Raw genomic sequence first — 13,718 nt, forward strand, 5'->3', positions numbered from 1 at the left:
CAAACCCCAATTTTCCAAAGATGCAGAAACAATTGCGTCTTTAATGTCACCAATGAGAGTGTTGACAGCTTGTATTGAGAATCCAAGAATGCTGTCCCTGGGCAAACAATGCAACGCATCTTCCTTACGCCTCTTACACACATTCATGCTGCTGCTGGTACAACACAGGCATCTGTAATGCTAACACACGCGAAACATGCCATCACTCTTCTTATTTTGGCTTGACTCCTGTGTGCCTCCTCCTAATTCATAGACTCTTTCTCTTAATCTACCTCCTGGGCAGAAACCTCAACCTTGCAAAATAATGCTGGGGTGCCTGGCAGTTTTGCCCACAAGAGGATTCAGAATGAGCAGAGCAGCTGACTCTACATCCCTCTGAGACCACTTTCACAGCTTCTGCCTGCCTTGCTAGAGACTTGAAGTTTGACTCAGCTCTAAGACTTTGTTGTCATGGCCAGCATAGCAATGATGCACAGTACTTAGGGAGCACTTCCTGAACCATCTGTTTCCTCAGTTCAACTATTTCATCATTAAAAGAATTCTACAAATAATATTGGTCTAAACCTCACACTGAAATAGTTTAGCAATGAAATGCACTTTACCAGGATGTATCATATCTGTCCATCCTTATGTATCTCACACATACCAGTAGATTGAGGGCAGTCCAAAAAATATATTTTTCCTCTGCCAATATGTAAATGGTACCTCCAGTGTATATAGAGTGACATCACTCTTTTACACAGAACAATTTATTAACGGTGATTTTATTAGAGATGAGTTTGCTACACATTCATCTTGTGCCACATTTCTACACATGGAGTTCTTGCTGAATGATTCTTGGTTCTAGATCATGAGGAAACCAGAAAGGTGAACGCCACGTTAATCCAAAGAAATGGACTTGAAGAATGTGCAAATCATGTATTTAGAATGTAGGGAGAAGGCAATATGGGATTCAGACCCTCCTTATATATATGCGTTTAACTCCCACTCAGAAAATTACAGGAAGTACTTCAAGAGTTGTAAGGAAGTCTTAACTTTAAAATAAAAACATGTATTTTAATAAATGGAAAAATAATGCCTCAAGGCATACCAAAACAACTAGTAGAAGCAGACTTAAACATAAAATTTTCTTGTGCATAAATTCCTACAAAATTGCATATTATATTTTTTACCCTTTCCCGTGAAGCACATTAACCTGCCAAGGAAAAGAAAAAAAAAAAAGGGGGGGAAGCTGCACTGGGCAAGATTATTGTTCTTCTCCAAAATGGTTCTGCTCCAAAATGTATCTCCTTTGTTGCTTTTTAAGGCATTAGATTGCATTTGTTCTGTGACATGTGTACAGTAACCTGCTCTTGACAGCTTGTTGGGATTCTGCCTCTTTTCTTTATGTAACACAAACAACTCGTTTCAGAGATCTGGTGCTCGTTTGAGAGTTAATGCTTTCCATGATGTTGGTAAGAAATCGCAGCACAGGTATTAGTCTCAGCCTTGTATTTCTCAACAACTGAGAAAGTTTGATGAAATGATAATGCCCTTTTTAGTTGCTACTACCAAACGTTAGCTTAGACTTAGTTTTGCCAAACTGATTTACTCTCTGGCAGCAGCACCGTTTGGCGGGGCGGACCAGGTGCCCAGTGCTAGACCGTCTGCTTCCCGATCTCCTTCCCGTGGGGCAACCAGCTAGGCGTTCAAAACCACCTCCTGTATTCAGAGCCCCGCTGAAGAGGTGGTACCCCAGCGAAGCCATACTATCATTTATTTCTCCCGCGGGGGTCTCGCAGCCCCTCCGGGGTTTCTCGGCAGCTCGTACGTCCCGACAGAGCGGCTGGCGCGCGCTCGCTCGCTCGCTCTCTGTCGCTGCTCCCGCCGGTACGCGCTTCGGCCCCCTGCCGTCGCCTCTTCGGCGAGCGGAGGCTTCACCGCACAGTCCCAGGGCCTCGGGTACTGGCCAGAACGGCCGTACCCAGACCCCCCGCCCCGGGCTGGCGGGGACCAGGGCCGCCCCCGGCGCTCAGGGGCTGCCCAAAGGCGCTGCGCGACCGAGCGAGGCGCCAGGACCGCCCGCGGGACTCGGCGCCCGGAGGGCCCGAGGCAACTCTCCCGGCAGAGGCGTCTTGCGTCGGGCGCGGGCGCGGCTCAGCTGGCCCGCCGGAGGGACGGCCGAGGGGCTCCGGGACGCGCCGCCTCACCGGCGCGGGAGAAAGGCGCGGGCGCCGTCGCTGCAGGCGGCCGTGCGGCGGCGAGGGGGCGCGCCGGAGTCCCGCCGGGCCCCGGCCCGGCGGCGGCGCGGCCTCCCCGGGCCTCGGCGGCCCCGAGCGGCGCCGCTCACGGAGGCTGCGCCAGCAGGGGGCGCCGCCGCCGCGCGTGCGAGCGGCGCCCGGTGGCTCTGCCGCCGCTGAGCGGCCCCGGCGAGGGCGGGGCGGGGCGGCCCCTGGTGGGCAGGAAGCAGAAGGGCTGACCCGGGCCGTCATGTGACCGGGATGCGGAAGCTCTCCGCAGGAAGGGGGGGCTGCTTCCGGCGTCGGCCGGGCTGGGGCGCGGAGGCAGTGCCGGCCGCACCGAACGCTGAGGCCGGGCTCGTATCCCGCTATGCGAGAGACTCTGAGGCCCGCAGGTGAGACGCGGCCCGCTCGTGGCCCGCGGGAGGCCGCGCCGCCGCCGGGCCTGGCTCCGCGGGCCCGCTCTGGGGCGGGACGGCGAGCGAGGCCCGTCCCTCTCCCCGCCGCGCCGCTTGCCGGCTGGGGCGGCCCTCGCCGGCAGACGGCGGAGCCGCGGGTGGGTGGTCGGGAGGCGGGTGCTGGACCCGGCCCCGGCCCGCTCCAGGCAGCGCCGCTGGGCGGGTCCGCCCGGCGCTCGGCCGCGGGGGGCGCCGTCGCCGGGGCCGGGCCGGGCCGAGCCTGCGGCCGCGGTCTGCCGCGCCTTCCGGAGAGGGCCCCGCCGGTGCGCTCGCGGCAGCGGGTGCTGTAGCGTTTGAGGTGCTGCCGTGGCAGGTGTAAGAGATTAATTTCTTCGGAAGCTCTGCGTGCGGCGAACTGAGGGAACTGCCCACTAGTGCTTCTTGAAGTAATTTTATTTTTAAGCAGCTGACGTGTGCCTTGTGTGTCTTGCTCGGTGTTGCAGCATGGAGGCTAATTATTTTTTTTATTAAGGGAAGTAGAAGGATTTTGCTCTTTATGAGCTGGGGATAAAGAAAATGCAGAAACAGAACAGGTAGTAAAAGCAGGAAGTGAAACCTCTTTGGAAAAACAAAGTTTTCTTGACATGTGTGGCTTTATTAGTAGAAGATATTTTACTTATGTTTGATGGCTTTGGTTTTCATGAGAACTTAAAATACACAAAAGTCTGCTCCCGCCTGGAATTGTTTCTGTGGTGGTATGCCGAGCCCTTGCTGAAAGATGGCAGTTTAGACTAGCAGTAATTATGTAAGGTCTCTAGACATGTCTCTCTTAAATTTCAGCTGAACATATCCTAAAGGCTTATATTTTTTTGTAGGCAAGTGTTGAAAAATATAGTCTAAAATCTGAGAATATTCTGAAAGGAGGTGAAGAACTGCATCTGCATAATAAAAAAAATTATTTTTTTTAAAATGTAGGTATTATGTAATGTACACTAGGTGTAAGATGACTGTTTGAAATACTGAAATAACGTTGTCAAGTTGTTTTAAGCAAAGTGGTAGGAAAAATTAACAATTGAACTGACAGGCATAGTATTCTGTTGCTCTCTGGGAAAACATCAGTAGCTGACTTGGTCTCCTGAATTGGATTGGTTGTATGGGTACATAGCAGGACTGATGCTTTGAGGAAAAAAACTGAGGGGTGCTGAAGACAGTAGATTTAGAGGTGGTCTTCTGCTATTATGTAGGTGACAACTTGAAGATCATCAGCTGAACTGCAAGCTTTTCAGAGATTCCTTTTCCAAGGAAGTAATTTAAAAATCTGCTGTTTCTAATAGTCCATTGGGTTTACTAAATAAAATTCTGAATGTTCAGACTTCTGAATGTTCATACAGATTGTTCTGAGACTAGCTAAAAGTGGTTATAAATGTAGTAGCGTTCAATCCAAATTCCACATTTACACCTGAGGTATGACAGTTTGGTAATTCACATCTGGTGAGTTGATGACTGTCCCAAGACTTTTTATTTCACTTGAAAGGTAGAGAAATGGTCTTATTTTCTGTTTTGCACTTTCATGTGAAATTCCCATATACTTTTATGAATACATCTCAAGAAGCTTGTTCAAGGATATCCATAATCGTTTTTAGCTTGTCAAATACTTAAAGCAAGCTGTGAGGGCTGAAGTTGAGGACTCTCTGAGGAGTAATGCTTTGTGATAAAAAGGGCTTTCCTGTTTCTTAACACTGTTAGTCAAAGCACTTGAAAGTAGTTGTGTGCTAGATTTGCAAGTTTTAGTCTGTTTCCTCAGTTGATGCATCCTGGTTACTGTTTCAGCAGAATGTAACAGCTCACCCCTGATTCATGTGAGGCAGTATTTGTAGGAAAACTGCCTTGTGCCACCAAGTGTTTTAAAAAAAAGATTAAAATTATGACTGATTCTCATCTTAAATCTGAGGATCTCAAGATGGTTGATAAACACCTCTTAAGTTAACCAGTTGTTTCAACCATTAAAACAGTAACGATTTATGAAAACGTAAAAGTGAACATGACTGTATACAGCACAGTTATGGTGCTCAACTACAAAATTTTTCGTAATTTGACTGTCCCCCAATGGGAGCTTTATCCAGTCCTTTCAGTTCCTCCTCCTACCCAGCATTGGAAATTAGTGTAAGATTTGAAGAAGGAAGGAAACTGTTCAAAAAAGGTACCTTTTTTCTTTTGACTGTGTTGCTGCGATTATTTATGTTTACACATGGGTTTCATAAATAGCAGGTTATTCTTCCCAGTCTGTTTTCTTCACACACCTTCATAAGAGAGTTGGATTGATACCATACTTCTAGTGAAAAATTAAAAGGAAATTTGAAAGCATAATATTCACAGGTCTGCAGAAGATGCCAGTTTCAAAGTTTACAAGGAGTTTGGGCCTGTATTTATTGAAAAGTCTTGATGGCTTTCTGACTCCCATGCTCTCTCTTCTATAGAAAACCTATCCAACTTTATGTAAGATAACAGTGAGAAGTCTGTGTTCACCTGTGCTCCATATGCTTGTCATCCTTCTCTAGCTCTGAAACTTTGGAGACAGAACACTGAGGTTTTTGGGGAGTGGGGGAGAGTTGTCAAGAATATGAGTTGGAAAACAGATCAGATTGGTAAGGAAGGGATTATGCAACCATGAGCTGTTGATTAAACATTGAGTGGTTTACATAATCACTCCTGTGTAGTCTGCCTTTTGTAAGCAAGCACTGCTGCTTTTTCTGCACTTAGTAGTCATACATTTGTGCCAATGTGCCAGCATTTTAACACAGTACACCAAATGAACAGTTTTCTTTTGATGGTTACATAACTGTACAGAAAGTACTATTGTTATTGTACAGGCTCTCTGTAGCAGGGATTCATAATCATATTTTCTAGATTCTGTATTCTATAGACGTACTTTCATTTTGGAGTCCTCCAACTGTTTGTAATGCAAATTCTATTTTTGCACTGTATTAACAAAGTGCTTTAAACTCTGTATGTATACACTATCTCCTAATTTACTAAGTATTCTCTCTCAGGTCTGCAGCCCCATCTATTAAAACTTTGACACTTTACCACTTAGGAGAAACAGAACTTGACAGAGGAAAACTGCTTGCTATTCTATGGCTCTTCTGGAATTCCATTGTATTCAATTTATGCATTATCAAATTGAAAAATTGCATGAGTTTAACTTATTCAGGCAGCTAATGTTGGTCTTTCATAGTTGCATTTAAATTTCTGTCATTATTTCTAATGATGATAACATGCAAATTTGTCTCAAATTCAATTTAAAATTTAAAGTAGACATTTTAAAGAATTGTATTACTCCTTAAAAGACTTAACATTGTAGTAAGACATATGGATCCTGTGGGAATACAAACATTAAAATCTGTGAGCTCTTACCTGAGCTTCTAGCATATAATTGTTGCATTGTTACATATATACAAGGTACGCACAGAAAAAATTCTGTACAGCAGAGGTATCACTTTCCTGATTAACATTTTAAGTTTTGTAAGGTTTTTCTTTAAGTAAGGAATGTTATAATAACATCTGAAAAAGCTCAGAATTAAAAGATTGGATTATAGTCCTACAACTGTACAAGATGTTGCTATTCCACCTTTCAGTTAATAAAATGACAGGGAAATACCACTAGAAGAGTCATAAACCTCATTCTCAGTAGGTTCTGTCTATGCAGCCTTTGTCATTGTATGAATCAATATGTTGGCTTTTGAAAACTTCATTTAAAGTGGAATATTTCATAAGAGTACAATCAGTCTTTATTGGGGGATCAATGAGATGTTTTCTTGGCAGTTGAAATGCAGAATCTTTCATGTGCTGTTATAAACTCTGGGACATCCTGGAGTTAGAACTCTACTGCTATAATTTCATCAAATAACTGGTTTTGTTATCCTAAACTCAGGCTTGAAATGCTTAATCTATCTCAACTGGGTAACATGCTGTTTGTAGCTCCTGCTATTGTTGCCGAGTCCTCTTGGACAGAAAAAAACACAACTAAATGTGCTGACATAGCAATCTGTGGCCTCAGTACAACTTTTGGAAAAGAGAGTAATGAGGTGGGGTGGGAGAAATAGAAGCATAGCAGTAACATAGGCTCCAGAAAATGTTGGGTTGAGTTCCGTATGAGTCTGCTTAGGTGTTACTTGTTAAAGAAAAAAGAAAAAGTGTAGAAGGAAATGGAAAGATCAATACTTTACTAAGCAGAATTTCTGTTGTTTTTGTTTTTTTGTTTTTGTTTTGTTTTGTTTTTTCTTGCAGCACAACACTAAATTTGTAATGAAATGGAGTCTGGGTCAAGCTCTTTTCGAGTGGAATTTCCAGATTTTTCTAGCACCATTTTGCAGAAGTTAAACCAGCAGCGCCAGCAAGGACAATTATGTGATGTGTCCATTGTAGTTCAGGGCCACCTCTTCAGAGCCCATAAAGCTGTTCTTGCAGCTAGTTCACCTTACTTCTGTGATCAGGTTCTCCTAAAAAACAGCAGGCGAATAGTCCTGCCTGATGTGATGAATCCAAGAGTATTTGAAAACATTCTTCTGTCTACCTATACAGGTCGGCTGGTAATGCCTGCTCCAGAAATTGTTAGTTATTTGACAGCAGCAAGTTTCCTTCAGATGTGGCATGTAGTGGATAAATGCACTGAAGTGCTAGAGGGGAACCCAACAGTTCTGTGTCAGAAGATGAATCATGGCAGTGATCATCAGTCTCCAAGCAGTAGTAGTTACAATGGCCTTGTTGAAACCTTTGAACTTGGCTCTGGAGGACAGACAGAATTCCACAAAGTGCAGGAACTAAGGGATGGCGAAAATGAAGAAGAGAGCTCTAAAGATGAGCTGTCATGTCAACTAACTGAACATGAGTACCTTCCCAGTAATTCTTCAACAGAACATGATAGACTTAGCACTGGAATGACAAGTCAGGATGGCGAAGAAGGAACTAGTGATAGTGCAGAGTATCAGTATACCAGACCTATGTATAGCAAACCCAGCATCATGTCTCACAAGCGGTGGATCCATGTGAAACCAGAAAGATTTGAACAAGACTGTGAAGGTGTGGATAATCCTTATGATGAGCACCAAGTTTCTGAATCCATGAATGCTATTCAGGCGGATCATTCAATCCAGTCTTCGGGTGTTGAAGACTTTCATATAGGTGACAAAAAGATGGAAGCAGAATTTGATGAACAGGCAGATGAAAGTAATTATGATGAACAAGTTGACTTCTATGGCTCTTCTATGGAAGAATTTTCTGGTGAAAGGGCAGATGGAAATTTAAGTGCCCACAGACAGGATCTTATGATTGCAGCAGGCTATGGTGAAGGCATTGAAATGGCTACAGGAATTAAAGAAGAAACATCCCTCACTGGATTCTCACATGCTGATAAGCTGTATCCTTGTCAGTGTGGAAAAAGCTTTACCCACAAAAGTCAGAGAGATCGGCATATGAGTATGCACCTTGGTCTTCGACCTTATGGCTGTGGTGTCTGTGGTAAGAAATTCAAAATGAAACACCATCTTGTAGGCCATATGAAAATTCATACAGGCATAAAACCATATGAGTGTAACATCTGTGGGAAAAGATTTATGTGGCGGGACAGTTTTCATCGGCATGTGACCTCTTGTACCAAGTCATATCAAGCTTCTAAAGCTGAGCAGAGTACTACTGAGATGAACTAAGACATTAGGGCTTGCATTTGTTTAGTAGAGTAAGCAAAATAAACTAATTATGCAAATAATGTCTGGTACTTGCTATTGTAAATTCTCAAAAAAACAAGTTCTAATGATTATGCTGGTATAAGCAGACCAAACTTTTATTTTCCACAGTATTACTCCAGGTGTTCAATGTGTGAAGCGCAAATGGTTAATCTGAAAGGTGCTTGCAAAGTGAGGTCTGTAAGGTCTTTGTGACACTGATTGTAATCACAGCAGTATTTAGAAGCCCTGTTGTTTTTCTAAGTCTTCTAAACTCACAGTAAAACCCAGTTCTAAATTGACCCAAATCCTTCAAATACATAGATGAAGCAGCAATTCAAGTAGCCCTACTTAGTGGAAAAGAGAACTAGGATGACTAAACCAGGTTATATGATTCATGTTTTAATGAAAAAAAATTAGAATTCCACCTCAAACTGGAGACTGCCAACATACTTAACATGCATCATTAGATAGTGTACATCATTAAATAGCCTTTGCTGTATTGCTTAATGAAAGGCTGTGTTAAAGATGGTTTGGCTTTCCTTTATCTGTCTTCCATTTTTTTATCCATCTTTAGTAAAACAAATGTCTAATTTTGTGCTGATTTCTATTTAGAATCTCTAAAGCACTTAAATATAGTTGAGCACTATATAAACTTCAATCTGTATTAAGTATAATTTGTCTTTGCTCCTCTAGGGTCTAATGCTGTATGACTCTTGGCTTGACTTGATTTTGATTGCTACACCGTGAGAGCTTCTAGAAGTGTGTGTAATAAGTATGGCTTGTCAAAAAAAAAGAAATAAGATGTAACATTTGGAACTTACCCAAACCAATCAAACATTTAAACTGTAGTTTTCTGTTCAGATTTTTGTGGCTTACTACAGTAGCAAGTACCAAACTCTGTGGATTCATGAATTGACTTTTTATTGGTACAAAAACTTCTTTGAGAACTTCTATATAGTTTTAGAAACCTGTTTTAGGAAAATTATTTAGTCATTGATAGGTATTTATACTTTTAATTCTTTACTCTTTGAATAGTAAGAACCATAATACAGATTCTTGGTACTGAACTACTGTGACTGGTTACATGTGATCACAAGCAGCCAGAGTTGTTTACCTCCTCAAACAAAGTTGCTTGTGGGAAAAAAAGTAGAAAGTATGGTATTTGGATCTGTTAATGGTACTGCAGAACATGGTACCATGCTCATGTCCGAAGTCTGGATTTTTGCTGGGAAAGTGGCACTTCTGCTTCTTTAGGGTGAGGATCTATATGCTGGGCTCTCATTCTTAGAGATAGATGGAGGAGTGTTTGTAGTTCTGAGAGATGCTGCCAGCTCTGCAGGTAGAGTGAATGCATCATTTGTAAAGGTGGCAACAGGATTTTGGGGTTGAAAGCTTAATGCAGTCTGATGCAAAAGCAATTAACCCTTCTTTGTAGTTTACTGAAACATATTATAGAAAAGGAAAGAGCCTTTAGAGCATACAAAGACTGTAATAGAAAGGGGTGATGTCCAAGTACAGTGCTGGTAACATGGGGGAAAAAGTTAACCAGCATCGAAGGCCTAAGCCTCTCTGCCCCCAATTTATGTTTTAGATACTGCAATATGCAGGATAATGTACTTAAACAGATGACCCTGTATGGTGACATTACAAGGAAAAACACACAAAGATAATTACTACTAAGATGCTTTTTTGAACTCCCTGTTACAAATTGTCTTAAGATACAGCCGAACTGTATCCTGAACATGAATGTCTGGTACAAGCGGGGGGTTTACTACTCAGTGGGCTGTAATTACTGTAACTTCTTTTCTGGCATTCTACTTACAAACTTTAATTTTTTTAAGAGGCTCTTAATTCTTAATCTTCTAATGCTTCAGATATTTTTCATATGGAATTTTGTTAAAACAGATATTCCCAAATATGATGAACCCATTGCTGGCAATGGGCATGAATGGTCAGCACCACAGAGTTCCTATTCTTAGCACTTAATTGAACTCTACAATATACCATGGTGGCCATATATAACCCTTGTAATCAAGGTAACTAAACAGGGATTTGCTCACTAACACTGTAACCTGCTTAATGTATAGAAGCACTTTGTATTTAAAAAAAAAATAAAAAACAAACCGTAAAACTTTATAAGTATGTTTTTTAAACTTAGAAATTATATTCCCTTTATGGTTTGTTTCCACACTGCTAACACTGTCTTTTTTAATATTAAAAAAAAAAAAAAATTATAATGCTTGCCTGTTTACATGAGTGTAGAGGAAAGGGTTCTTGCACTCAGTGGCCCTATTTTTCCATTCTCCAAGGCCTTACTACATACAGGGTGTCATTTCTGCAAGTACCATCATCACATTTGAGGGAAGGTATTCTCATACTCATTTCAAAGATGATCTTGTATATTACATTAGTTCTCAACCCCTTTCAAATTGTCACTTCAGTGTTGCATAAAAAGGTTAAGGGTGCCTCTTCCCATTTAACCATAAATAAGGCTGGTCAGAAACACCAGGCTGAAAACCATGGTCAAGCAAGAAATTATTTGTTAAACCCAGACCATCCTACAGAGCTGCCAGCAAAACTGTTTCTTTTACCAGCTTGGAATGACTTTTATATGGGACATTTCAAAGTTGAACATTACTCATATTTGCAGTTAGATTACTTTGAAATAAAGCTTTAAAATAAAATGTACTGCGAGAGACACTTTAAAGGTTTTATAACAGGTCCAGTAGATCATATTATAGAACCATGTCCTTTTTTAATGACTTAGCATGAATAGTAACTTTTTAATATTTGCCTATTACTGTTTTACCCCATATTATGACATTGTCTTGAAAGTCCAACAAAAGTTGCTCCACTGATTTTGTAGTGCTTGGCATTCTGATATTAATTTACATGAAACCAATTGATTGCAGGAAAATACTGATACGACTGTCATGAGATCTAGTTGAGAGGATTGATGATTTGAGGGAAGCTTGAGATACATGTCTATAATCCTTACTTTTGCTTATCACAGGCAAAACAGTTGACTTGTGGTGGTTTTCCTCAATTTAATTTATTGCCCTTTGACAAACTGCTAATTGCCGATTCAGGTATTGGGGGGAAAAAAGGTAACAAAAAATTACTTAAACACTTAAGGAAACATCTTTCCTCCCCCTTCCTCAGGCTCAACTTAAGCCTAACACCTTTCCTCCCTGCTTCTGTTTTCCTTGTTTTCACCGAGAGTTGCACTCAGCCTATGCCAATTCTTTTAGTGAGGTGACAGATCACACAGGAGTTTGGGCTCATAATGCATACTGGCTTGTCTGACGCTCTTCATTTCTTAGTGGGTGTCCTCTGCTGCTCTGGGCTGGTCAGTGTCACTGTTCATGGTGATGCTGAGCCATAGTCCTTTCAGGGATGTGCCTGTTCCAGCTTGCGTCTCCTATGGGCCTCGGTTACTTCAGAGGTGTACCTGCTCTGGCATGGCTTAGCTATAGGCCAAAGTCCCCTCAGAAGTGAATCCTCTCAGGCACGTAGTGAGTCCTTCTGTGGGTATGTCTCTATACATGTTCTCAATGTCTTCTCCATGTGTTGTCCCAAGAGCAGCTCTTAAGTTTCTCTGCATGTGTTTCCAAATGTGTTTCCCCAGGAGTATCTTCTCCTTATGTGTCTCCGTGTACCTCTTGCTAGCAGCTGCCACTCTTTCTTAGAGTATGTTCAAGCAGAGGCACTGTGTGAACCTCTGGTTGAAGTTTTGGCATGCAGTGGATTGTTTACATCCACTTCAGTGCAGGCTAGAATCTCTTTTGACTAGCACAGGTTGCAGTTCGCAACCTCTTGCCACATGTCACCCTTGCAGCCCCCTACTACTAAAACCCTGCAATTTATGGCCAATACAGATGTACATAGTAAATCAAGATATGCAGATGCAGCTTCTGTCAGGCTCTTAATCTTTGCTAATGAAGTGGTCTCGTTCAAGATACAAGAAATTATTTCTTGTTTGTGGGGAGGAGGGAAGCGATCCTTATATATATATAATATGAATGCATATGTGTATAATGAATTTCATTAATCTTCCCTTAAGCTTCATCACCTTTAATGATATGGCTTAGAAACATCTGTGCATTTTTATATTGCTCGCTGTTGGCTGTAGTAAAGTGAATGTCTTCTGAAAACCAGAATCATTGTACACACAGGAGGCTTTCAGAATTTCCTGCTACTGTGAAGCCATTCATTGTCCAATCAGTGGTAAGAACACTTAACGATACTACAGCTAAGTTTCTTTTCATTCTATTTTGTACCTAAGATGTTAATTACCATGGAATCTGTGTAAGTACCATTCTGAAAAATTCAACTATTAGCAGGGTTATATGTCTGCTTAGGTGTGTATCTGACCCTCTTGAGAGAGAAGGTTCCTGTTTCACACACCACTGTTGGGGTTTTTTGTTGGTTTTGGTTTTTTTAAAGCATTACCTTATTTGTTTTATGGGTGAGCAGGTAGACTCTAGAAGGTACTGTCAGTACAATTTTTGGTCTTAGCTTTTTTTCATCTGAGGTGTTTCTGGGGCTGAGTAACTTTGTCCTGTATCGAAAGCAAGGCAGATGATCAAAGGCTAATGTACTGGGTTTCTCATTAATAAAAAGAATATTTGATGTCCCTGTGTTACTGAGGCAGAAAAAAGGGAGGCATGTCAGGTCTTGTAATCCCAACACTTTGGTGCCAGAAAGGTGACCCGTCTCTGAATTATGAGAGCCTACAGCAGTGTATTGAGTATTTTGCTTTAACAGAATTAGAACCTTTCTCAAAACAACAAAGGAAAGTTGTTGTTTGTTTTTGTTTTTTTTTTTTAATCATTTAAATGCTTCATTGGATAGCTAGGCTTGTTTAGCTATAAGCTGTAAACTGTCAGTGCCCTAGGGGAAGATGCTGGAAAACAAAATGGTATATTTTTAATGTGATTAAATTGTAAGTTCCGATTTTTGCTTGAAGCCTGTGTCTGTTGATTGCTGCTCCTTTTTTTATTATTCATGGGATTCCATATTTCTTCCAGAAATGTAACTGTTTATGCAAGTCAAGTGAATCTTCCTTAATGAGCTATAAGTTTTTATTCTAAACAAGTCATTTATAGTAAATTTGCATATCTTGATATTTTGTGAGATGTTATGCCTGTATTGCAGAGGTTGGATAGTTTTGTCTATAAATATTGCTGTCCTAATTGTACAGCATGGTTTTAATTTAATGTTACTGTTCAATATTTTCTTCTTATAGAAGAGTCCCATGCCCCTTTTTTGTATAACATGTTTTAATAAATGTTATCTGTCAACTTTGTAAATGTTTTCTTAAGCTTGAATGAAAGGAATGCATGTCTAGTACTAGTATTTAATATTTCACTTTTGCC

At 41.5% G+C, this 13,718-nt stretch overlaps 1 protein-coding gene across 2 annotated transcripts; it reads left to right on the plus strand.

Moving 5' to 3' along the window:
- Positions 1 to 2,490: 2,490 nt before the first annotated feature.
- Positions 2,491 to 12,628, plus strand: ZBTB43 (zinc finger and BTB domain containing 43). 2 transcript variants are annotated; one of them, XM_075056194.1, is made up of 3 exons: positions 2,491 to 2,614; positions 6,905 to 8,134; positions 9,034 to 12,628. In XM_075056194.1, exons 2-3 carry the CDS (start codon positions 6,928 to 6,930, stop codon positions 9,048 to 9,050), a joined length of 1,224 nt encoding a protein of 407 aa, XP_074912295.1. In that variant the 5' UTR covers positions 2,491 to 2,614; positions 6,905 to 6,927; the 3' UTR covers positions 9,051 to 12,628. The 2 variants fall into 2 exon arrangements, with proteins under 2 accessions (XP_074912295.1, XP_074912294.1); XM_075056193.1 differs by having other exon boundaries at positions 6,905 to 12,628.
- The last annotated feature ends 1,090 nt before the right edge of the window (positions 12,629 to 13,718 follow it).

This window comes from Buteo buteo, chromosome 23, assembly GCF_964188355.1.
Source record: "Buteo buteo chromosome 23, bButBut1.hap1.1, whole genome shotgun sequence".
NCBI classification, from domain to species: domain Eukaryota; kingdom Metazoa; phylum Chordata; class Aves; order Accipitriformes; family Accipitridae; genus Buteo; species Buteo buteo.

What these genes read in the sequence shown, in the direction of transcription:
- ZBTB43 (XM_075056193.1), top strand. Translation starts at nt 6,928, where the DNA reads ATGGAGTCTGGGTCAAGCTCTTTTCGAGTGGAATTTCCAGATTTTTCT.